We start from the raw sequence: 23,937 nt of genomic DNA, 5'->3' as shown, positions 1-23,937 counted from the left end.
CTCCAGGTGCCACAGATCCCCGCCTCTCCCACCCCCCACTCCCTGCTGCACAAAGGGAGGTGTCTCTGTAGACCCACAGGTGCTAGAGGGGCTGCCCAGATAGATATGTATGGGTAGGACCTTGCTGGTTTGGTCTAGGACTTCAGATTTTGTCTGAGAAGCCTAAAGTCCCTTTTTGGCAACTGGGTCCCACTTATGGATGTAGGCCTATTTCTATAGGACCCAGATACTCCTGTTTGGGAACTAGCACCCCTACACCCACTCTCCATTTATGACTGAGGTCTTCTCTTTAGAATCTGGAGCCCTTTCTCTAGGATTTAAGCGGCTCTATTGAGTTTTTAAGTTCTGAGGCACTCTCTCTAGAACCTAGGCCTCTGTCCGTGGGATCTAGTACTTGATCTGGACCTCTATCTGAATCAGTTGCTGGCTGATTTGGGGTTCTGTGTATTTTAGAATAAGCACCATATATGCAGACCTTTGCAGAGGTGCATCTCTTTGCATAGGGCCTTTGTGCAAAAACAAGCATGCTGCTTCCTTCAGCAGGAGGCCCCAGGTGTTTCTCCATCTTGGTGAGGGGGTTTGAGCTGATGTACCCTTTCCTAGTCCTGTGGGTGACTCCTTTGTGCCATGCACAAACGGCAGCTATGTGGCTGTCCTGATGTGGGCTATGGCCTTCCAGTTAGGACTCCTATGCCTGCTTCCTGGCCTCCAGTCCTGGGCTCTTGGCTTTTCTAAGGACTGGGTCTCTGTGTATAAGATCAGGCCACTGTTCACATGGCTGGGATCTGATCTAAAGCCTGGGCCTCTTTTTGTGGCATCTGTGGCATCGATAGGTCCTAGGCCTCTGTTTATAACTGTCACTCAGATGTTTCCTATGATACAGAGTACGATGTATATTTTATGATACAGCACACATATGCGTGCACACGTGCACACACACACTCACATATAACTGACACAGTAAGGGTCATGAAGCAATAGCGAGTCTTACTACAGAGGATGCACTTTGATATTTTTCTCCTTTAGTTTTAAATCTTTTTAAAAATAAAAAAAAAAAAGGCTAGTTGAGACCCATAAAATTTATTCTTGATTTCACCACCCAAAGATGTCACAAGCTATAGTTTGAGAGGCCTGGGCTTCTGCTGGGCCTGAGGTTCTCTCCATGGGACATGCCCTTTTTGCAGGGCCTCAGACCTCTTTTCTCCTTACTACAGGTTCAGCCTCATCTCCTTCTGACCTTGCTGGAGCACCTCTGGTTGCCATGTTCTCTCCAGGGACACTGAATTCAGACCTCAGGACCAACGATGCAGGGAGTGGAACAGGTGGGGGGAAGAGGGAGTCCTCAGGCTATGTGGCCCAAGGTGGCTCCCAGGACATGGGGTGGCAAGCACAGCACTGAGCTGTGTTCAATAAATCATGGAGGCTAGGGTCTGGGGGAGGGGGAGACCAGCAGGGAAGGTGGGGCCATAGATAAATAATTCATTAAACAAATAAACAAGGAGCCTGCGATAGGGAGGACTGGACACGCGTGTGCTCGGGGGAGGCAGCCACCAGCTTCAGTCATGAAATATTCACAGGTTCTGCACCTTGGCCAGGGCCCGGGCGTGTGCCCCAGAACAGGTGGGCTGTTTATACGGTCTTAGCATGGAGACCTTGGTGCCAAGGGGGAGGATGGTGCGTGTGTTTTCTGACACTCCCAAGTGTGTTGTTGGCATGGCCATGCAGTGCACAATGTCCTGAGTTGACATGGAGCCACAAGAAGCACCACACACACACACACCGCCGTGGGGTCCAGGACATAGAACCAGGATACAGGGCTTAGTGGGTGGGGTCAAGGTGGAAGAAGCTCTGGCTCTGGTCATGCCCTCGTCCTAAGGAGCCCAGCAGGCTGCACTACCTGAAGTGGGGAGCATCTCTAGGTAAGCACCTCTGGGGGGGAGCTCCTTTGGGAGCAGTACCTCTGGGGGAACATCTCTGGGGGGAGCATCTCTGGGGTGTTGTGAGACGTGTGTGTGAATCCTCTGAATGTGCTTCCAGAAGAGGTGGTTTAGCACCTACTTCTCACTGCTTCCTCATCTGTAAAGTGGGGAAAAGAATACCTTCCTGGAGAAGTTGGTTGTGATGAGGATTAGGATCCATGAGGGGCTTGATTCATGGGGGTCTGGTCACCATGAGTTTTATTTATTTATTTATTTATTTATTTATTTTTTTTTTTTATTTTTATTTTTTTAAAACAACTTTATTTATTTTTATTTATGATAGGCACACAGTGAGAGAGAGAGGCAGAGACATAGGCAGAGGGAGAAGCAGGCTCCATGCACCGGGAGCCCGACATGGGATTCGATCCCGGGTCTCCAGGATCGCACCCTGGGCCAAAGGCAGGCGCTAAACCGCTGCACCACCCAGGGATCCCCTATTTTTATTTTTTTAAAGATTTTATTTATTTATTCATGAGAGATACACAGAGAGAGAGAGAGAGAGAGGGGCAGAGACACAGGCAGAGGGAGAAGCAGGCTCCATGGAGGAAGCCCAATGTGGGACCCGATCCCGGGACTCCAGGATCATGCCCTGGGCCGAAGGCAGGCACTAAACTGCCGAGCCATCCCTCATGAGGGATCCCCTCATTTATTTATTTTTATTAAAGACTTTATTTATTTATTTTACAAAGAGAATGAGAGAGAACACAGGCAGGGGGAGCATCAGGCAGAGGGAGAGGGAGAAGTAGACTCCCCTCTGAGCAGGAAGCCCAATTCTGGGGCTCAATCCCAGGACTCTGGGGTCATGACCTGAGCCAAAGGCAGATGCTTCACCAGCTGAGCCACCCAGGTACCCCTCATTTATTTTATTTTATTTTTTAATATTTTATTTATTTATTCATGATAGATACACAGAGAGAGGCAGAGACACAGGCAGAGGGAGAAGCAGGCTCCATGCAGGGAGCCTGACATGGGACTCGATCCCTGGTCTCCAGGATCGCGCCCTGGGCCAAAGGTAGGCGCTAAGCCACTGCACCACCCAGGGATCCCTTATTTTTATTTTAAATTAAATTTAATTTATTTACTTGAGAGAGCAGGAGAGAGAGAGAGAACACAAGCAAAGGAAGGGGCAGAGGAAGAAGCAGACTCCCTGCTAAGCAAGGAGCCAGATGTGGGGCTGATCCCAGGACCCCGGGATCATGACCTGAGCCGAAGATAGAGGCTTCGATGGCTGAGCCACCCACGTGCCCCTCATTTATTTTTTAAAAAGGCTTTATTGCTAAGTAATCTCCACACCCAAGTTAGGGCTTGAATTCACAACCCCGAGATCGAGTCACGTGCTCCATCTCCACCTCCACAAATAGGGCCAGCCAGGTACCCCTCATCACCATGATTATTAGGGGGTTCTCTCCTGAGGGCTGTCCACTGAGACTAGCCCTAGACTCACTTTTCCATTCCTTCTCCTTCTCTCCAAGCTTCTCTAAAAGTTGTCATGGAGACAGAGCTGGACCAGGGCCTGGGGAGTGGGACAGGGCAGGAAACAATGAGATGGAATCAGGGTGAGGGGAAGTTTCAGCCCAAACCTGGAAGTCCTCATCCTTGACAGTGTGGAGGGAGGGATCCCTGACCTTCTCAGACCACAGAGCCTCTTTCTAACCCCTAAAACTCTGCCTAGATCGAGACTCTCTTCTTTCTCCTGCCACCAAAACTGAGCTTTCCAGGAAGTAGCTTCATGGAGAGGGAAGTGGGGCAGAGAGGTCTTTAAGCCTCACAACACACCCCCACCAGGTCCTCATGGCCAGAACTCGGGACCCCACCTTCTGCCTAGCGGTTGAGAGGATCCCTGGTGAAGATGGCTATGTCTGGGCAAAACCTAGAGAAGTAGCACCCCAGAGTGGGTGGGGGGAATCCAGGCTGGAGGGAGCCTCAGAGGGCCAGAGTAGAGTACTGGGCCTCTTGGGAGGCTCCAGCATTCCCCAGCCTTCTGGAATCCTCTGGAGAGGATCTGCTCCACAGGAGAGCCAGCAGACAGGTCTGAGCTGGCCTGCTCCTCTGCAGACAGAATAGGTTGGGGGAGGGGGCCTGAGATCTCAGTGGGGAGTGGTGGCTATAACCCCTATGTCTCCTCCAGGGAGTCAAGGCCAGAGGGGACTACAGCTCAGGTACATGCTACCATAGCTTAGGGTCCAGCCCTTTGCCTCCCTTGGCCGACTGCTGCCAACTGGGGAGCCAAGAGTCTGGGCCCCCAAGTGTGAAGAGAGTGCCTGCCCACTCCTTCCCAAAGAGCCAACATCAGTTCTCTGTACTCCCCTCCCCTGGGCTGGGCAGGTCCAGGCTAATCTGCACAAGAGCTTCATGGAAAACACTGATCTGTAATAAAACCACAATGTGTGTTCAGAAGAAGGGATTCCAGACACAGAGAAATCCAGACAACACATGTACACATGCTCACACATATATACACATATATACACACATAAAATACAGCTGTGGGAGGGCAAACACTAGCAGTCCTGAGGACACACCTAAACACGGACTCACACTGAGTCACACACACACACAAACATTATTAGTTCTACACATTCCCTCCCTGCTTTAAACTTTGTCCTTCAAATCCATGTCTTCTCTGACAGCTCATCTTCCCATAGCTACATACACTATATGTAGCTCCGTAGTAGCATTTGCACTTGGCATTATAATTATTTGTTGGCCGGTTTGTCTTCCTGAGTAAACTGAAGATTCCTTAAGGGAAAGGATCTTGTCTGATGCAAATGCATATCCCTAGCATGTAGCATGCAGCCTGGTGTTGAGTTGGTAGGAGTAGGGAAGTGATTCACAAATAATTGTTGAATTGATGCACAGAGGAGTAAGTGCACTCAGCCAGCAGGGACACCCATGTCTAGAGCCCCTCAGCAGCACACAGGATAACCAGTGCCTCTGGTCCTGCCTGCTGGTCTCCTGGCCTCCTGGCCCCCTGACCCCACTATCTCTCGGCTTCTTCAAAGGGCCTCCTTCTTGGTTTGGTGGAAGACCATGAATCTGAGCTCCACCTGAGGGCTGGCAGGCAAGCTAAGGGTTAATGACACCTCATTAGTATTTAATTGAAGGAAGGAAGCTGCCCTGGCACCAGACAGGTGGGCAGGCCTGCCCCTTGCTGGAAGCAGGCATCCCTAGTTCCAGCATCCTGCCGGGTGGGTGGGTGATTTGGCCCTGGAGACCCTCAACCCAGCCGGGGCACCTCCCCCCACCATTTGCTTTGCCAATGTAGTCTCTAGACAATACAGACCAGCCCTCCCCATCTGTCAACAAACATCCAGAGGGAGAGGCCGACTTCTTTCTGCTTTAGCTAGGCTGTGCCCCCTCTCACTGGAGGAGACACTGGAGGCTAGAAGGGGGGTGGGTAAGGCACAGCAAAAGGAGAGATAAATTATGGAGCTGCTAAGGGATAAAGTCGGGATACAGACAAGCGACAGGACTGGGGATGTGGCGATGTCTGCTCAATTTGACCTTAAATGAAGAGAATGCAAATGAGATGCAGACGATATGCAGAAGGCCAGGAGGATTTCAGAATTAGCATTCCCGGTGGGGACAGCCCGGCTCCCACACCCTGGACCCCAGACCCCAACACTGTTGCCAGCACTCCTCCCCTCCCCTTCACTGGCCATTACAGTGAAAATAGGGATCTCTGAGAATGACAGGAGCTTGGTTGGGCTACGGCTGCAGGACAAGGGAAACTGAGGTCCACCCCAGTCTCCCCACCCCCAACTGCAACAGCCACCCAAGCTGCCACTGGAGCTCAAGCAAAGACCACTCTCAGGGTTACATGGGACGCACCGTCGGTTGCTATGGGGACCCCCTCCTCATGTCCAGGCCTGAACCAATGGGCATCACGGCTGATGACCTCATGCTCAAGGGCCCGGGATTCAATTGGCTTTTTGGAAGCCCAAGTGCCCCTCTCCAAATGCGTCACCGCTGGGAATCCCCCCGACGACCCCAGCTGCTGTCGCCTGCTGAAAGAAGGGCAGCGTGCTGGGAGCTCACAATTTGATGAATGAATGAATAAGCAAAGGAAGGAAGAATTACTGAAAGAGAAGAAAAAAGGGAGGGGTCACAGAAAAAGACCAAAGCTCCAGGGTTTCGCTCTTAGAGAAAGAGGGTGATTTGCCACCCCGCTCTTGGGAGGACGCTCTTGGGAGGACGAGACAGAATGAGGCAGATGACCAGGGTTTTCGCATGTGCTGGGGAGAGACTAGGGCGGGCCCAGCGAACTGAGGGCTCCACCCTGGGTCGTCTAGCGCCTCTGAGTTTAGGGGTTTGATGACGCCCCAAAACTCACAGGCCTGCCCAGCCTCCTGGAACCGCGCCCCGGAACGCGCCTCCAGGCCTTCTCAAGGGTCGGGCCCAGTCACGGAAGGCCGCCCGGGCCCTTCCGCCCGCCTCGGCCCCGTCTGGGGGGCGCACCCCAGGGCTGACCCTGCCGAAGGCACAGGGCCAGCTGTGAGGAAAGGACGGGGGGGGGGGGGGGCTGGAGATTGCGACCGTCGCGCCCCTGCCTGGCCGCTGGGGCGTGGGCTGAGGCACCTGCCTGGAGAGGGCAGCCCGGTAAGGGCGTGCATTCCAGGGCCGAGTGGGAGACAGCTGCCCCGGCCTCCCGCGCCCCCCGCGTCACCGGGAGGGTTGGCGAGGGGGTCTGGGAGGCTGGCCACAGGGTGAGACTCCCACCGTCCCCAGTCGCCCCCGCACGCCCCGCCTACGGCTCCTGGTGTGGGTGGCAGCAGTGCTCTCGGTCTCCACGGCCACTCACGGACACCCCCCTGGATGACAGTAGGGGCGCAGCTCGAACCCGGGGCCAGAGGATGGCGCCGTAGCTCATCCTCCAGCTCAGATGCCACCGCTCGGAGCCCCCTGGCCCCTGCAGTCCGCTAAGGACCCTAGCGGGGCTGCGGACGCGCGAACACGCGGGCAACACGCGGGCACGTGCACCTCCAGACGAGGCGCTTTCCGAAAGGGGCCTCGAATGGGGGAGGGGGCGCCGGCGTCTGGCCCGCCCGCGGTGGTGTCCTCCCCGCTCACCTAGAGCCCGGGAAGCCACAGAGGGAGCGGGGTCCGACGGGGTGTGTCGGGGTGGGGGAGGGGCCTCGATTTGCAGAGCTCCCACGTCTGTCGGCCTCCCGCCCCCCCCCCCCCCCCGCCCCGCTTGTTCACACGCCGCCTCTCGCTGCCGCAGCCCGGCCGAGCTAATCAGCACAACATCCACCTATCGATTGCTGGCTCGGTGCCAGGCGGGCGGGCACGATGCCAGCCGAGGCTGCGGGGCCCTGGGGGCGGTTGGGGCACAGCTGAGAGGGCAGTGGCACCCCTTCCCCGGGCCCCACCCAGGACACCGTTCATAAGGAGAGATGCGGCTGGGCTTGGGGGGACCACAGCCTCGCCTGCCAAAGATGGGAGAGACAGTGTGGGGCTGAGAGCAGAGGGGCCCTCCTCCCTCTTCGGCCCCACCCCCTCCTCCTTATAAAAGCAAAGAACAAAGAAACCGCTGGGGAAGGAGGCTTTGATCTGACCCCACCTTCCCAGTTCTAGGCCAGGCGCCTCCCAGCCCGCTCTTGGGGAGGAGGAAGGATGCCCAGTGCTCAGGGACCCAGGCATTCTGAAACTCAGGTGCTGTCCCTCCAGCAGCGCTGGATTTTGCCCAAGCTCCCTGCTTGAGCTACCAGAGTTTGGCCAGTGCCCCAAGTGGGTGGGCTGTCAGGAGCATCTGCCCCCTCCTTGGCACAGGAAGTCGGCTAGGGAGTGGGGAGAGGGTGCCAAGGTCTACAGCTGCTGCTGGCACCCACCGCATACTGCCCAGAGGGGTACCCACATACTGCCCAGAGGGGTACCCACCGAGGCCTGGAATGGATGGCCTGGGCACAGCTGGCATGGAGGTCAGGCCAAGTGAAGCTGAGAGCAAAGGCCACAGGGAGTCCTGGTGCCAAGGAAGGAGCCAGAGGGTAGTAGATGGGGGACAGCAACAAAAAGTTGGGTGGTTTATTGAGTGTTTGGTCCAGACACTTATAAAAATACAAACTGGCATGATATTCAACCTCATGGCAAGTCCGTCTTCATAGAAGACAAGTGAGTGACCCCTTGGGGAGGGGAAATGCTGCCCACAGGGTACTGGACACAGAGGGCAGGCCTGGGCTGCTTCTTTGCCCTGGTCTGGTGATCCACCTGTGCCCAGGTCTTCCATCTTGGCCCCAACAGACTCAAGGGCTAAATCCCACTAAACCCCAGCGAATCTAGGGGGCAGAATGAGAACATCAAAGCAGCTGACAGAGACCCTATGTTCTGACCCCGGGCTCCAGCATGCCCAGGGCTGTGTGCAGTTGCCCTGCAGCTTCTCTTCAGCCTGTAATAAAGGGCCAGCCCCTGGAAGGCTCACCTCAGACCCTCTGACCTGCCCCCCCCACTCCCCCCCCACTCTTCCATTGTTCTGGCTGGTTGACATACCAGCTCAAGTGGCAGTGGGGAGGGGAGGGCAGCTCCTGCAGGGAGTCTTGGGAGGGCTCTCGCTCCTGGGGGTGGCAGAGGGGTCCACTTGGCTCAGAGAACTCGCAGGAGACGCAGAATTGGGAGCAGCAAGAGCAGCAAGAGACAGAGGGGGCTGAGAGCACCCCCCCCTTGCCACCCTGACCTGCCGCTCTCTCCAGGGCTTCCAACAGGATGGGCTGATTCTGACCCTGTGAGGGAGGGGCAGTGCTGAGGGACCCTCCCCTTCAGGGACCCTCCCCTTCAGCGGCCTCCTTCCTGCCCTGGCCCTGGGCTCTTCACTCCTGTCCCAGGGTCCCAGTTCAGCTGAGGCCTGAAAGCTGTGGCCCTAGAGATAGCATGTCCTTGGCCCCACATGAAACGGTACAGTGGAAGCTCCCACAAAGATAAAGGGGGGGAGAAAAGGCCACAGCAAAAAGCCCCACTTGGACCCCGTAGGGTCTGGTGCTCCCAGATTCTCCCGTGCCTCCTTCCCTCCGAGGGCCCCACCCTCGCCAGAAGGGTTGCTCCCCATACTCCAGCCCACTTACTGCTCTCCTTGCAGCAGACAGACACCTGGAGCCTCAGACACATGCCAGAACTCTCAGGAGGTGGTACCGCTGGATGGTGGGGAATTGGGAGGAAGACATTAGTAAAGGCGAGTCTGCCCCCCTCGAGCTCCTTCAGACCCTTCTGATCTGTATCTTCTCTCGGGCTCCTGGAAAGCCTTCCCTGACTTCTGCTCCACACCCTGATGCCAGGCCCCACCCATTCCCCCCATCGTGTCCCCTTTCCTGGCTCCTCTTGCTTTCTCGTCCTTGCTGTAGACTCCTCCCCCACTGGAAAACCTCCCCCCACTGTAGACTCAGGTCCCCCCACTGTAGACCCCCCACCTGCTGTAGATTCAGGTCCCCCTGCTGTAGACCCCTCCCACTGTAGACTCTCCCCCCATTGTAAAGTCAGGTCCCTCCCACTGTAGACCTCTCCTGCTGTACACTCAGGTCCCCCACTGTAGAATTCCCCCCTCCCTCGTCAACTCAGGTCCCCTGTAGACCCCCCCTGCCCGCTGTTGAGACCCCCCTGCTGTGGACTCAAGTTCCCCCTTCATTCCCAGACCCCTCCTTTCTCCCCAGCTGGGGTTCTCTGCCTTGACCAGGCAGTGGCAGGGTGCCCCATCCCCGGCATTGTGCCCTGGTTACTCACAGATGTAGTAGTAGGTTTCTCCAGGCAAGAACTCAAAGCCAAGGGAGAAGGGTGTGAAGCGTTGAATTTTTTCGGAGAACCGGACAGGTCCAAAGGGAGCAAAGGGGAGGGCACACTCCCAGCGCTTGAAGGCACCTGGGCCCTGGGCCTGGCAGGCCTCATAGCCTGGCCGGTCCACCATATACAAAGCGAACGTCTCGGGGCCGTCAGGGGGCCCTGGGCCCTCGTAGTGTGGACAGAAGATATCTAGGTAATCGTTCAGGTCCAGCTCGACCACGGCGTCTCCTCCCAGTAGCCTGCAGGCATAAGGCAGGTAAAGCAGGTGTGGGCTGAAGGGGCAGGGGCAGCTCGCCTGGGGCACGAGGGTCAGAAAGACCTCCCCGTGATACCTGCCAGCCTCTCCCCCACCCACGAGGGAGGGAGCAGCTCAGGAAGGCCTCAGTTTCCCAGCCTTACAACTCTTAAGACAGAGCCAAGAAATGAGGGAAGTAACCAATTCGCAGGCATTGGGGGGTGTAGGGACTCAGTGCCCAGGACTGTGGGGCTCAAGGGTAACAGGGCCACTCAGCACACCCTACATCTTCAGGTTGGTGCTGCCACCAGCTCTCTGGCTCCAGTGCCCAGCAGAGGGCCTGACATAGCCTTGTGCACTTGCTAGATATTTGGTGGGCAGCTGCTGCAAAGACACTGGGGCATAGGGGCGGTGGTGTGATCTGGGACTGCAGTGCAGTCACCGGCTGCAGGGACTGAGGCCTCTTCGACAGAAGCAGAGGGAGGAAGCCTACTTGATAGCTCTCAATCCAATACTGACAAGAAGGCTGCCATCAAAAAAAAAAAAAAGAGAGAGAGAGAGAGAGAGAGTGGATGGGGGGGGGCTTGTTTTTTCTTTTTCCTTTTCAGGACAAGGAAATGTCAAACATGGAAGGGAGGCACCTCCAGATATCCACTCATCTTTGGCCTGCTCAGGACTCCGTTCCCAACCTCTTGGGAATGGCCTGTGGGAGCCAGGATGGAAGAGCTGGGATAGGTTGCCCCCCACAGCATTACACATTATGAGCCTCCTTCCGCCTTCACTACCACACACAGTCCAGCCTGACTTATGAGCGCCCCCTCTAGCCATGCCACAATGGGTGGTCTAAGGACCACCTGTATCTGAAGTTCTGATCAGAAATGCAGATTCCTGGGTTCAGCTCAGTGGGATAGGACCAAAGCTGGGCCTTGGTCTGATGGTTCCATAGCATCCCAAGCACCTGGAAATGGGTCCTGCCCCAACGCTCAATAAATATTTGCAGATTGAATGAATTAGCCAGAAACCTCAGGGTTGGGGGCTAGGAACCTGAATTTCTAACAAGTTTTCCAAGGGATTCGGAGGCACTGGTCTGGAACCGAGGGGGATGTGGCCCTGGGAGCACAATGGCTGTGATCACGTGCTGTGGGTATTGTAATGACCCTCTTCATGCCTGCCCGCCCTGGGGGTCTCTTGGGCTCCCAGAGGCTAGAGCTGGGGTCCCATCTGCTATAGCTAGCATCCTAGCACATGTCCTGGCACACGGTACACTGCGTCCAAACGCTGGTGAGTGAACAAATGAACAGAGTCACAGATTGGCTTCGAGGAGAAAATCAGAAAGGCAAGCAGATGGAGAAAGCAAAGAGAGACAGGGAGAACTGCGCAAAGAAATGAAAACAGTCCAAAATACCGAGGTTCAAAGGCTCGGGAGAAAGAAATAATAGTTTGTATCTGAACAGCCGACACCTCTCTCCCACACGCCTGATTTCCCAGAATACCAGGTGTTATTAGCCCATTTTACAGATGAGGTAAGAAAGGTTTGCCCGAAGGTGATTCAGCTGGAGGAGCAGGGCCGAGACAGGACAGAAATAGAAGGACGGAGGATGATGGAGATGAACGCAGAAGCGAATGGGATCAGGAGGCCGAGCGAGCAGGAGGGTACAGCACGTTCTTTCCCGAGAGTGAAGCCCCCTCCCTTCCTCTCCAGACCGCCCGCCCCAGCTTCGGCCGGAGGCCGGTGGAACAGCGGGAGAGCAGGGAGAAGCGAGGGGGCGGGGCCCGGAGCGCAGGCCAGGGGCCCCCCAGCTCCCAGCTCCCAGCTCCCACTTTCCGCTTTCGGAGCTGGGGTCCTCCGCCCGCCCCCCAACACGTGCGGGCGGGGGGAGCCTCGGGCGCGCCTCGCCCCTCCCTCCCCCTCCCCCCGCCGGCTCAAACAAAGGAGCCCCGGCGCGCGGCCGGGCCCAGGCGGCGCCGCGCACAGAACCAGAGTGGGGCGCGCGCCGGGGCCGGGAGCGCGCAGGCCCTGGCCGCGGTCGGCCGGGTTCGGCCCGGCTACCTGGGGTTACTGGAGTTCCAGTAGACAGCGTGGCGGAGGCCGGAGCCCCCACGCAGCGGGGAGCTGAGGAGCGCGGCCCAGAGGACAGTCCGCAGCAGGGGCAGCAGCCGCATCGCCCCTGGGGTCCGCTCTGGTCTGGTCCGGCCGGTACCGGCCCGCTCCGCCGCCGCGGCGAGAAAGGTACAAAGTGGAGGTGGGGGGGGTGCGGAACGGGGGGTGGGGTGCGGAGACTCGCGGGCCACGCCTCCGGGTAACTTTCCACCAATGGGGGCGCGCCCCCGCCTCCTTACTCCGAGCCAACTCCTGTTAACCCTCCGTGCGCCGAGGCGCACGCCAGGCTCTCCACGCTCCCACCCCGGCTGCCCCGCGTCGCGAGGGGGCGGGCAGGGCCACGCGTGCACCGTCGGCGAGTTCGTTTTAGGGAGGTCGCGTCTTTCGTGTCTGCGTTCGTACCGGGTAGGGAGCCTCATCACACATTTGGAAGATTTAATAGGGGCACGCCGCCTTTGGCCAGAAAGAGGAAAAGTGGGGCACGCGCGAGGATCCACGAAGCCCGTCCGGGGCCACCTTAGGGGGTACTGCCCATCTTTCCTTGACCGTCCAGGGGTAGCGCGAGGGGAAGGGACACATCGCCTCCTGGGACTCCCCCACCCGCCCCCCTTCCAGAGCCTTCGCGGGGAGCTCGTGCCCACCTGAGGGTTGGCGCCTATCTCTTCCCGCCCCACACCTTCGTTCTGGGCTGGGGGCTCGCGCGGCCCCATTCCCGAAGCTGAAATAATGAGGCGGTGCGGTGGCGGCCTATACAAAGCACCTTTGTTCCCAAGCCCTCAGGTGGGGCAGGCGAGGGGGAGGCGGCAGGTGCACGGCCTTGGGATCGTGGGAGCCGCCGCCCCGCTCCGCCCCGGCTCCGGGGCGCTGAGAACACCAGCCAGATCCACTTTTCCCAGCCACTGGTCAGAGGGTGGGGACGGCGGGTCCAACAGCTGGGCCGCTTCGTGGACAGCCGTCCGTGGGGTCGTGCAGCCTTGAGGGCGAGGACTCGGCGGCGGGGAGCGGCACGGGTCTTACCAGCTCTCTGCGGTCCTGGCTGCGCAGAGTCGTCGCAGACCAGGCAGAAAGCTACCGCGAGCGTCCCGGGGATACACGCGGACCCAGCCCCGGACGCTCGCCCTCGTTCGAGGCGGCAGCGCCTCCTGGCGGCCAGCCCTGGAACCGCAGCAGGGCGCGCGGCCTTCCCGGAGCGGAGAAAAGTCCCAGGCACGCTCCCCGGACCTCACGTTTATTGCACCAGAGCAGGGACCGGCTGTGGGCACCCTCTCGGCCCAGTCTGGCACCCAGCCCCTCCCCACCTCCCGCCACAGGCTTCGTGGGCGGGTCGGCGCGCAGGAGTGCTGGGGGTCTGAAGGTGCCTGCTCCGCCGCGACCAGGCTCCGGCTCCTTCGGTCATCGCAGGGCACGCCCAGGGCCGGTCCGCCCCTGGAAGTCCTACGTCGGGGCTGAAGGCAGCGGAACCTCAGCAGAGGTCAGAGGTAGAGCGAGGAGGACGCTGCTGGGGGCGGCGGCGCAGGCCTGGGGTGCGGGAAGCCCAGAAAAAAAGGTCAGAAGTCCCCCTTTCTGCAGACCATTCGCGCCCCACCGCGCCCCTCCGCGCCCCTCCGCGCCCCTCGGAGCCTACCTGGATGGTACCACTAGAGGCGGGATTCCAGCTCCTGGGCCAGGCAGGTCACCCGAAGGGCCCCGGCCCTGGGGGTTGGCAGGCAGTGGCTTCCTCGGGGGAGGGGGCTTGGCAGGCCCCTGAGGGTGAGAGAGAAAGCAGGAGGCTGGCTTGGGAGGAGATGTCATATTGCCCACTCTTGTTGCTGGGGGACCCCAGCTTGTGGGGCCGGCTCCAGAGATCACCTTTGTTTCCACACAAACCTGTCACCGTTAAAGGACACGGGGGGGGGGGTGTCCTCACACACAGAGGGGGCACCTCGCCATGGCCACCACTGCCAGGACAATAAGCACCACAGCCCTGGGTGGGGGAGAGGCTGCACCCTTCTCTCCCCACACTGTTACCTTCGGGTGCCTCACCACCGGGTCAGCGGGCAGAGGGCGGGTGGGGGGATTGGGCCGGTCAGCCAGCTCAGCCTGGACAGAGAGATGGGCAGTGCTGTGAGAGCATGGCCAGGGGCAAGTGAGCATGCAGTGGTTTTCTTGAGGGGTTCAGTTCAACATGCAAAGTCAGCCAGGGGGCAGGAGAGAATGGGGACATGAGCACAGGGCTTGGGGTTCTGCCAGCAGAAGCCTCAGGGGAGGAAGGGATGGGTCACAGCGGTGTCCTGGGCCGGCTGCAGTCCTGCCACTGACCACCAGGTGGTGGTAGAAAACAAGGGGCTCACCCTTTGCTGCTGCTGGGGCTCAGAGTGTCTGCAGGCCAAGGGGCACCCTGGTCCCCTCACAGAGAGCGCTACTGGCAGGGAACAGGGGTGGGAACTGCAGCTGGGCACCAAGCCTCCCACCTGCCCTGGGTCAGGGCGGGGCCTGGCCTGGATTTACCTGGAGTCTCTTGGGCAGAGGGTCAGGAGGCAGCGGTCTGGAGGGGGGTGCTGGGAAGCCAAGAATACCAGCCTGCTGAGAGAGCAGGAGGAGCAGGCAGGCAGGGTGGGGTGGGGGAGGGGAAAGGGAGCAGAGAGATGTGAGCAGAGAGGGGTTAGTGCCTGGGGAGGGGCAGCCAGGGCCCCAGGGGAGGTGGAGACTGTGCATGCGGTTATTCAGTTGCATGCAGAGGGGGTGACCAGTGGTGGGGTGAGCATGCAGACCACCTCCACACACATACCCCGTCATTAGCTCCAGAGGGCTTGCGGGGCGTGCAGCAGCCCTTCTACACAGGGTGACCTGGGCCTCAGCAGGTAGTGGCACACTGAAGGCCATTTCTGAGCCCTGCATCCTCCAGGGGCCCCTGCTGGGAGCACCCACAGACCCACCTCTCAAAGCCACCAGCTTGGCCAGCTCAAAGGACTCAGCAGACCCTCCTAGGTGACTGCCCCTCCCCACTCCAGGCTGGATTCTGCTTCTGGGCCTGCAGCTGGGGCAGGGGAGGGTGAACGTAGGGGGTGTAGGAAGGGCTGGCCCTGGCTCCTCCGGCTGACTCCTGGGCCCTGGGGGTCTTTCTCTGCATCTAGGGCCTTTAGTACCCCCACCCCAGGGCCCACGTTAGATGCCTGGACAAGGGGGGCGTCTCTTCTCTGCTATCCATTACTTACCTTGGCCCCTGGCATCAGCAGGACCCTCTGTGGGGGTCCTGGGCATTCTGAGGGACCGGACTGGGCCGCTCTGACCATGGAGAAAAGCAAGGAGGAAGAGGATCCAGGCTCAGACTGTGCTCTCCACCCACATGCGACCCTTGGGTGGGGTGGTCCCTTTGCAGCTCCTGGGAGAGCAGCTCATGTGCAGTTTAGGGCCGATCAGATGTGGGGAGGACTCCACCTACTTAGCCCAGGGGCTCAGGGGCATAAGTGGCCCTGGCTTCCAGCTACCCTCCATGGGTCTGTGCGTGAGTAAGGAGTTATGCGGCACACGGAGGGGACGGAGGGTGCATGGGGTGGTCTGAGGGGCTCTGGCGGGGGTGGGGCCAGGACCCCAGAGCTGTTGAGGGAGCAGGTACCTGTACTGGCAGCTGGGCCCTTTGAGCTGACAGAGTCGTTGACGCAGGCGAGCACGGTGCCAGTAGCTGGCACCAAGCAGCACCAAGACTACCACCAACAGGAGGCTGAGGGGCAGCCCTGTGGTCAGGGAGCTGGTTGCTGTGGGGTGAGGGCAGGTTTGAAGGTGGGCAGGGCTAGGAATCCTACACCGGGGAAGGGGGAGAGGGTGGGCATGGAGGTGAAGTGGTCAGAGGATGGGTGGGGGGTAAGGAAGAGGTCAGGAAGGGGGGATGGTAAAGGCTAAGCCGTGTTGCCCTCCCGGCTGCCCCTGTCCCCCAGCTACCTCTGACATGGCTGGTGCAGTCAGGGGGGGCCCAGCCCTCCTCACAGTGGCAATGTCCTTTGCTGTCACAGACCTAGGGGGGTGACAGGTTGAGCGATGAGGGGCTCTGCACTCTGGGGTCACGTTTCCCTGTCCCCAGCTTTTCAGGATCTCCTATGTCTACAATTGGAAGGTGTGCTGGGGATGATGGGGTGGGCAGAGGGAGCCTGTGTCCATGCCAGAGGAAATAAAATCCACCTAACTGGGTTAGCGCCTTCTCCAAGCCAGGTCTTATGCCAGGCACTCTCATGCTCATCTCAGGGATCCTGGGAAGTGGGTACTGTTATCTGCCCATTGGATGGCTAAGAAAAGCTCAGAGGGGACCGGAGGTTAATTATCTGGCCCAGGTTACACAGCCAGGAAGGAGTAGAACGAGGATTGGAACATAGGTATGTGTGTGTCCAAAGCCCACCATCACTGGCCTCGTTGGGGGCTCCCTGCTCCCCTCCTGTCTCCCCCATGCCAGCTCACCCCGTGCCCGTGACATTTGCTTCGACATTCCTGGGCACGCAGGACGTCCACGGGCTGGCACTGATGGTCAATGCATATCTGCCCCAGGGAGAAGAAAGATCACATTTTCACAAAGCTTTCCTAGCACCAGGAGGCCAGGATGGCTGAAGCCACAAGCTGGAGAAGCCGAGGCTCACAGGATGACAGAACTTGCTGTCTGAAGTATGAGTCTGAACCCACCCCCCCCTCACTCCCCAGAGTCTGAGTCTTTTACACTGGTGGCCAGTGAGGCCATGGCACTGCTTTCTGTGCCCCAGAGGGCCCTCCCCTCTTGGCTCTGCCCACTCAGATTGCTTACCAGGTCAGGACCACAGGCTGTGCCGGGCAGCGCTAGGAGGGGCTGGGCCACATCGTCACCCAGGTCCAGGTGGACCCAGCTGCAGTTCAGCCTTGGCTGGGTCCCGTTGGCTTCTAGCACCTCCCAGTGCAGATCCCGGGCTGAGCCCAGCAGAGGCTGGGCCTGACCCCCCTGGCACTGGAGCTGTCCACACATGGCATCTCTGAAGGAAGGGATGAGGGGCAGGGTCAGGTCAAGGCTCCCACACACCCAGAGGGGAACCCAAGCTCCACACTTACTTAGGGGCACAGGACATGTAGCTGCCGTTAGGGCTGCGCCCACAGCTCCCAAATGCATCCCCTCGAGTATTGGCAGCAATGAGGCAAAGTGGTGCAGTGGGCTGGGCCCCTGGTCCCCAGAGAGCCTGGCACTGCTGGGCGTAGGAAGCACAGCGCCCTTGTACACACACAGCCTGTCCCCCTGCACATGGCTCGCCGTCACCCAGGCTGACATCAGGAGGGCAATGGGAGCTGTCTCCTGGACAGAACTCGGGTAAGTCGCAGTCCCCTCGGGCAGGACGGCACTGCCAGCCAGCCGGGCGCAGCTGTGGGGTGAGGGTGTAGCAGTGTGTGAGTGCTGGGCGGGTCCAACCAGGGCCCTGAGGGTCACCCTTTCCATCCTGACGCTCAGCAGATGAGCTTCGGGTGGCCGGCCAGTCCGGTCTGTGCCCACCTGGCAGTTTTGACAGCAGAGCCCATTAGATGCACACTGTGCCCCTGGCCTCAGCTGGCAGGTGAAGTAGTCACAGCAGGGGTCAGTGCAGTCCTGAGGGCAGAGTGATCTCGTATCAGAGCAGGCTTGGGAGCCATCCCTGCCCGTCCTCTGGGAGCCCGACCCCGAAGGGTACACATGGCAAGGGAAAGCCAGAGCCCCACACTCCATGTGCCGTCCCCACAGACAGGGAGGTGTGCAGAGGGGTGACTGGTCCCTTTAGAGCCACGGGGGGCTCTGGCTTTCCAGAGGGGTAGGAGGGGTAATGAGCCCAGGGAGGGGGTCATAGAAGCCAGTGGGGTGAGGTTCTGGGGGAGGGGCTCACGTCCGGGAAGCCACAATCACACTGTTCTCCAGGCTCCACAAACATATTTCCACACACAGTGGCCATAGAGGGCAGGCTGGGAAGCCGTTCAAAGAGGCAGCTGCCCATCCCATCCAGGAGGGCTTTCTCCAGGGCCTGCCGGCTGCAGTTGCTGAAGTTCAGGCCCGGCAGGAAGCTGGGGATGGTGGCAAGAAAGATTGGGGCTGTGGTGGCCTCCTGCCCCTGCCCCACACCCCTCTTCCTCCAACTGCTACTCACTCTGTGGAAGCTTCCATGATGCAGCTCTTGGCAGGGGCCGGCCCGGGGCAAGGGCAGCTGTTCCCGGGCAAGTCGTGGTCCAGGCCCAGGCTGTGGCCCAACTCGTGAGCTATTGAGGATGCAACTCCCAGGACACTGGTGGAGTGGTCCTGGCATTGGGGAGGGGACACCCCAGGTCCAGCATCAGCCTAACTGCTCCTGTTCTCCCCATCTCACCTCATGGGCACTCAGCACTGCCTCTCTCCTTAATTGCTTCTAAATAAGAGGAGAGCCCAGGCCTGGGTGGCAAGAGCCTGGGGATCTGGCTCAGCTCTGTTCCCTTCCCTTGCTCTGTGACCCTGGGCCCCCACTACCCTCCCCCACCAGGGAATGGGAAGCCCTCCCAGGTAAAGACTGGTGAGCTAACAGCAGGGGCCACATCCCACAGCCCTGCCCCTAGGCCCAGAGCTTGGGGGTTGGTAGTTGGTAGGGGTTTTGGGGAATAAGTGGACTCCCAGTGAGGAGTCCACGAAGGGGAACAGAGAGGAGACCTGAACTGGCTCACCATATTCACCCCTCCTGAGAAGTCAGGAGAACAGATGGAGTTCTGAACGGCCATGCCCACTGTGGGCCCAGAGAATGAAGTAGCACTGTGGGATTGTGAGGTCGAAGGTCAGGCCCAAAGCCATGGCAGCCAGAGCCTCAAGGCCTCAGACAGGGGCAGAGCTTGGGGATCTTACGTCACCAGCTGGGCACTGTCATGGGGCAGTCGAGGCAGCAAGTCCACCCGGCGCCAGCGGAGGAAATTGTCCAGTGTGAGGCCTGGGTCCTGGCTTATCTCCACCAGGTCGCGCTGGGTCCAGGCCTCCAGGCCCACTAACACCACCCGGACATTCAGGGGCCGGAAGAACTGAAAGAACTGGGTTCAGGAGAGAGGCCCCCACAGCCAGAGGGGAGGGCTAATGGGGTGCTGCCCAGCCCGGAACTCACTGTGTCCAAGAGGAAGGTCACTTTCAGCATGCGGTTCAGCAGCTGCTGGGAGTCCGGGTACCTCTGCGTCTGTGGGTCAAGAGAAATGGGCATGTGAAACGGCGGGGTGGGCAGGGGTCAGGGGAGGACATACAGGGGTCAGCAAGCTTACCTCAGAGTGATCGGCCACTATCACCAGCTCAATAATCTTGGTCTCTGCCACCACGTCCCGCCGCCGCTGTGGGCAAGAAGGAGCATCAGGTGCACCACGGGGCTGCCTGAGCCGTGTCCACTCCCACCCTATGTGGCTCATTTTACAGATGAACCACTGAGATTCGAGAGGCCAGGGACTTGCCCAAGGTGGACCCAGATGTAGGCCATGCAGCTGGGAGTAGAGCCCTGCTTTTTCGACTCCAAATTCAGTGCTTTTTCCAAATTAAAATAATAATAGGGGTGTTTGGCTCAGTTGATAGAATGCATGACTCTTGGTCTTGGGGTTGTGAGTTCAAGCCCCATGATGGGTGTAGAGATTACTAAAAAATAAACTTTGGGATGCCTAGGTGGCTGAGTGGTTGAGCATCTGACTTTGGCTCAGGGTGTGATCCCGTGGTCCTGGGATTGAGTCCCGTATCGGGCTCCCCACGAGGAGTTGGTTTCTCTCTCTGCCTTTCTCTCTGTGCCTCTCGTGAACAAATAAAATCTTTCAAAATGATAAATAAAAAATAAACTTAAAAAAATAAATAGCTAACACCATAATATATTCATACCTCAGGCATAGTTCTAAGCACTGTGCATATAGATTCAATTAATCTTCACAATAACCCTGAAAGGTAGGTTTTAATTAATTAATTAAAATATTTAAATTTATTTGAGAGAGAGAAAGTGAGAGAGAGAGCGTGCGCTGTGCGCTCACAAGCAGGGGGGAGGGGCAGAGGGAGAAGCAGACTCCTCACTGAGCAGGGAGCCCCACGTGGCTGGATCTCAGGACTCTGAGATCAGGACCTGAGCCGAAGGCAGACACCCAACAGACCGAACCACCCAGGAGACCCTATGTTCCCCGTTTTATAAACTAGGAGATTGGATTCATAGTGTTTTATGACTGGTAATTCTGTATCATCCATGGCCAAGGGAGGCCTCTCTGCATTCAGGATCATATGATGTGGATTTTAGGCCAAGTACCTGCATGTATATCCTGGATATATCATTTATTAGTTGAATGATTTTGGGCAAGTCACTAACCTCCCTGAGCTGGTTTTCTCACCCAAATGAGCTACTGATGGCACATCCCTCCCAGGGTTGCTGGGAAGAGGAAAGGAGATGGTGTTCACACAGTGGTGTGGATAATTGCTCCTTAGAAGGTTCTGGGGATAAAGGGCTCTGAGGGTCTGGGGCCTGGCCCTCAGGGACAACAGAAGCCCAGCCTCTTGCTGTTTGTCCTCACCCGAGTGCAGCTGTGGCGTTGTCCCGGGGGCTGCTCCAGGGGAGCCTGAGTGGGCCCAGATGCATGCTGTCTCAGGGCACAGGTGTGGCCTGGCAGGAAGAGGTCCTGGATCCGGGAGATGTTTGGGGGGGCCTGCAGGTCCCCAGGCCCAAGGTCTAACATATAACTTCTCTCTGGGGACAGGATCACCAAACCCCTGGGAAGACCCAGGAAGTCAGAGAGCCTCTCAGCTCTGTGCCTCATGCCCCTCACTGCCCCCCGCCCCTCCGCAGGGGAGGTGGCCTTGGTACCTGAGCCCCGAGCAAATGCAGACAGAGACCCAGGAGCTCGCGTGGCCCTGCACCCTTCCCTGGTAGCAGCAGTTCTCCTACAGCAGAGAAATAGCAGTGCAACCTTGAAGGCCAGGCCAGGCTGGAGACCAGGAGGCTAGCCTGTTGGTGAAGATATGCTGTGTCCTCCTGAGTCCTATAGGGAGGGCGCCCTTGAGGGGCACACCCTCTTCTTCCCCTCAGGCCAGAAACAGGGCACAAGACTCACCAGAGTGTGTCCCTCACTGACCACACGGATGCCATCAGGCTGGTACCGCATCAGCCACGGGCGGCCTGGGACTAGGTCCCTGTGACAAAAAAGGCAGGCAGCAACAGTTGCCTTCCTGGGGATGGGGTGGGGGTGGGGGTTGGTGGGGTGATAGACTGAGGCCTGGCAGGGGTAGAGGGGTGGCTGGGGGCCAGCCTTCCCCCAAAGGCAGCAGAGTATAGTGGTTTGGTCACAAACTCTGTCAGGCTACCTGGGTTCTAATCTGGTTTTTACCACATACTAGCTGTGTGACCTTGGGCAAGTTATTTAGCCTCTTTGTGCCTTGGCTGCTTCATATAGAAAATGAGGACAGTAAGACACAACAGCATCTACCTTACCGGTGGTTATAAGGATTGAATAAGTTCAGGTGCTAGTACCCAGCATGTAGTAAATGCTGAATGGGGGTGAGCCATGTTATCAATATTATTAACGTCATCACTAGCATTGTTACCTGTTCTGTAGCAGCTCCAGAATATGACTGTCACCATCCAATTCTAATTTGATGCGAAAGGCCTCAGGAAGATTGGTCTGTGGCAGCAGAGGGCATGTCACCTCCCTGGCCCTGACCAAAATTCCTATCTTCTCTAACCAGAAAACCCCAGGCCCTTAGGAGAGCACCAACGATTAGATCACTGGGGGGAGGGGGGGTCCCAAGGGAGGGGCCAGGAAGCCCTGCCCGGCCTGGGGCATTGTTCTGGGGGGTTGTGTGGGGAGGTCAAGGAAGGTATCTGAGCCGCCCCTTCTCGGCTTCCTGCCCAGAGAGGAAGCATCATGGAAGACCCAGTGCAGGCCCCAGCCCTTCCTCTGACTCAGCTTTAGAATTGGGGAGGGGGGGTGTTTGCTGTGGCCCTGACCTTCTCCAAGCCCCCCACCCCCAAACCCTGAGAAAATGGACAGAAGGAGACCAGGCAGCAGGTCTGGCCTCGGGAGTTCCCCGGTGGAGATGGACGGCTGGGGCGGTGGCAGATGTGGGAGCAGATGTGGAGAGAGAGGGAAGGCATAGGGAAGCCAGGTGCTGGCCTGTAGCAGGAGGGGCAGCCAGACCAGGGTTGGCCATGCTACCCTGAGATCCCCCACCTGCTCCTCAGCCACACTTTGCCTGAAAACCAGGCTCTGTGGGGTGGCAGGGCTGTATTTCTTCCCTTGAGGGGAGGGAGAGGCTCACCTGAAGCATCTCTGCTAGGCTGAGCATGGGGTGGTCCCGAATGATCTGGGGCTCCGAGGGTCCGCCCAGGGCCCTCTCTGGCCTTGCATGCTCGTCCTCAGTGCCACCTGCAGGGCCCCCAGGACCCCCGAGAGGGTGCTGAGAGAGGTGGCAGCCAAAGCAGCATTGGGCACAGCTGGTGGCCACAGGCCCCCCCCTTCTCTGCTTGAAGGACTCCTGCATTGCATGCTGGGACTTAGAGGAGAATCCCGAAGAGAAGGGGCTTCTGTGGGGCTTCCAACTTTCACCCCAGTGCCCCACCTGCACCTCCCCACCCGGGGTGCCCATCCCAGGTCCTCGGGGAGAACCCCCTTCCTTCTCCCCCGCGGTCACCCCCTAGGAACGCTGCCTCTCAAGCCTGGGCGAAGCCTGGTGGCCCGGTGCCCACTCACAGCGGAGCTGCCGGGAACGCCCATTTCTGGGTGTGCAGTGCAAACACCCCTCCCTAAACAACCCCCTACCCTGTCGGCCTTACCCTGTCGGGCACACCCGCTCGCCGCAGCCCAGCTTCCTCCCTGGGCACCCCGGTCCCACAATGGCCCTCTCTCCTCTGCCCAGCCCACCCCGCCTGCCCGCCCTCCAGCCCCCAGGCCGAGACAGCAGCTGGAAGTGAAACTTCCAAGGAGGAGGTGGTGTCAGCCTCTTTCCTGGCTAATTCTCCCTCCCCCAGCTCCTCCCGCACTCCCTCCCGCTCGCTGCGCCTGGTTCCTGGTGGCATCAGCACCAGGGTGCGTGTGCCTTGGCCGTTCAGGCCCGGGATGGGAGCCCGGGAAGCCTCTCCGCCAAACCCTACGGGCCGTCCCCCCTCAGCGCCCTGGCACTGGGTGGAATGGTCAGCTAGGCCCCGGAGGGGCGAAGACGTCCGTCCCGGGGCGCAGCGACCCTGTCCCACCATCCCGAGGGGCTGCTGGGCCAGGCCCTTCGGTGCCCAGCACCGGAGCCTGGAAATGCACGGGGGGACCGAGCAGAGGATGACCGCGGTGGAGGGGGGAGCGGCATCCCCCTCCTTCAGCCACTCCATCGCCGGGCCCTCAGGCCAGGACAGCGAGCCGGGGCGGGCCGCGCTCTGGTAGGGGGTCTCCGCGGGTCTCCAGCCCGCGCCTCCTCCCGGTGCGTCCTCCCCGCTCCGCCGCCCACTGCGGGCCGGGTACTCACCGATATCTGCGAGGGGCCGTGAGGTCAGAGGGCTGCCCGCGCCCAGGAGCCCCAGGGCCCAGAGCAGCGCCAGCCGCATGGCCGCGGCGCCCCGGGCGGGGCGAGGGCAGCAGGTGCTGGGCCGCGCGCCGAGGAGCGGCGGCCGCGGGGTCTGCCAGGCTCACCCGGTGGTGCGGAGACGCCACCAGGCCCCGCCCCGTCCCGCCCCCGCCTCGGGGGCTCCGGACCAGCCCCGCCCCCGGAGGGGCCAGGCCCCGCCCCCGCCCCCGCCCCCGCCCCCGCCCCCGCGGCGTTCCGGCTGCTGCGCGCTGTGGGAGCCGAGGCCCGGTCCTACCCTCTTGGGCGGCGCGCCTCCCCCCGGCCGGGCCGGACCCCATCCCCGCGGCGTGGCTGCCCTCCCGCGTCACGTCGGCGACCCGGGGCTGCGGACTGCGGG

General features: G+C 59.4%; 2 protein-coding genes across 10 annotated transcripts; both read right to left on the bottom strand.

Moving 5' to 3' along the window:
• Positions 1-7,989: 7,989 nt before the first annotated feature.
• On the bottom strand, positions 7,990-13,138 carry EFNA4 (ephrin A4). The gene is made up of 4 exons (XM_041745270.1): positions 12,029-13,138; positions 9,687-9,982; positions 9,035-9,103; positions 7,990-8,695 (listed from the first exon to the last, which is right to left on the bottom strand). Exons 1-4 carry the CDS (start codon positions 12,787-12,789, stop codon positions 8,559-8,561), a joined length of 1,263 nt encoding a protein of 420 aa, XP_041601204.1. The 5' UTR covers positions 12,790-13,138; the 3' UTR covers positions 7,990-8,558.
• Positions 13,139-13,293: 155 nt separating this feature from the next.
• Positions 13,294-23,708, bottom strand: ADAM15 (ADAM metallopeptidase domain 15). 9 transcript variants are annotated; one of them, XM_041745221.1, is made up of 23 exons: positions 23,502-23,708; positions 22,533-22,541; positions 22,308-22,435; positions 21,594-21,670; positions 21,104-21,182; positions 20,857-20,933; positions 20,567-20,762; positions 19,298-19,363; positions 19,147-19,215; positions 18,897-19,066; positions 18,722-18,806; positions 18,178-18,326; positions 17,920-18,094; positions 17,556-17,648; positions 17,123-17,427; positions 16,845-17,046; positions 16,508-16,585; positions 15,998-16,070; positions 15,675-15,813; positions 15,274-15,343; positions 14,906-14,911; positions 13,704-13,822; positions 13,294-13,597 (listed from the first exon to the last, which is right to left on the bottom strand). In XM_041745221.1, the coding sequence occupies exons 1-23, from the start codon at positions 23,578-23,580 to the stop codon at positions 13,552-13,554; spliced, it is 2,490 nt and encodes an 829-aa protein (XP_041601155.1). In that variant the 5' UTR covers positions 23,581-23,708; the 3' UTR covers positions 13,294-13,551. The 9 variants fall into 9 exon arrangements, with proteins under 9 accessions (XP_041601155.1, XP_041601099.1, XP_041601106.1 ...); XM_041745165.1 differs by lacking the exons at positions 14,906-14,911; positions 22,533-22,541 and adding exons at positions 14,087-14,158; positions 14,567-14,641 and having other exon boundaries at positions 22,308-22,414; XM_041745172.1 differs by lacking the exons at positions 14,906-14,911; positions 22,533-22,541 and adding exons at positions 14,087-14,158; positions 14,567-14,638 and having other exon boundaries at positions 22,308-22,414.
• Positions 23,709-23,937: the final 229 nt, after the last annotated feature.

The sequence above is a fragment of the Vulpes lagopus genome, chromosome 1 (genome assembly GCF_018345385.1).
Source record: "Vulpes lagopus strain Blue_001 chromosome 1, ASM1834538v1, whole genome shotgun sequence".
In the NCBI taxonomy this organism is placed as follows: Eukaryota; Metazoa; Chordata; class Mammalia; order Carnivora; family Canidae; genus Vulpes; species Vulpes lagopus.
This window is presented reverse-complemented; position numbering and strand designations above follow the sequence as displayed.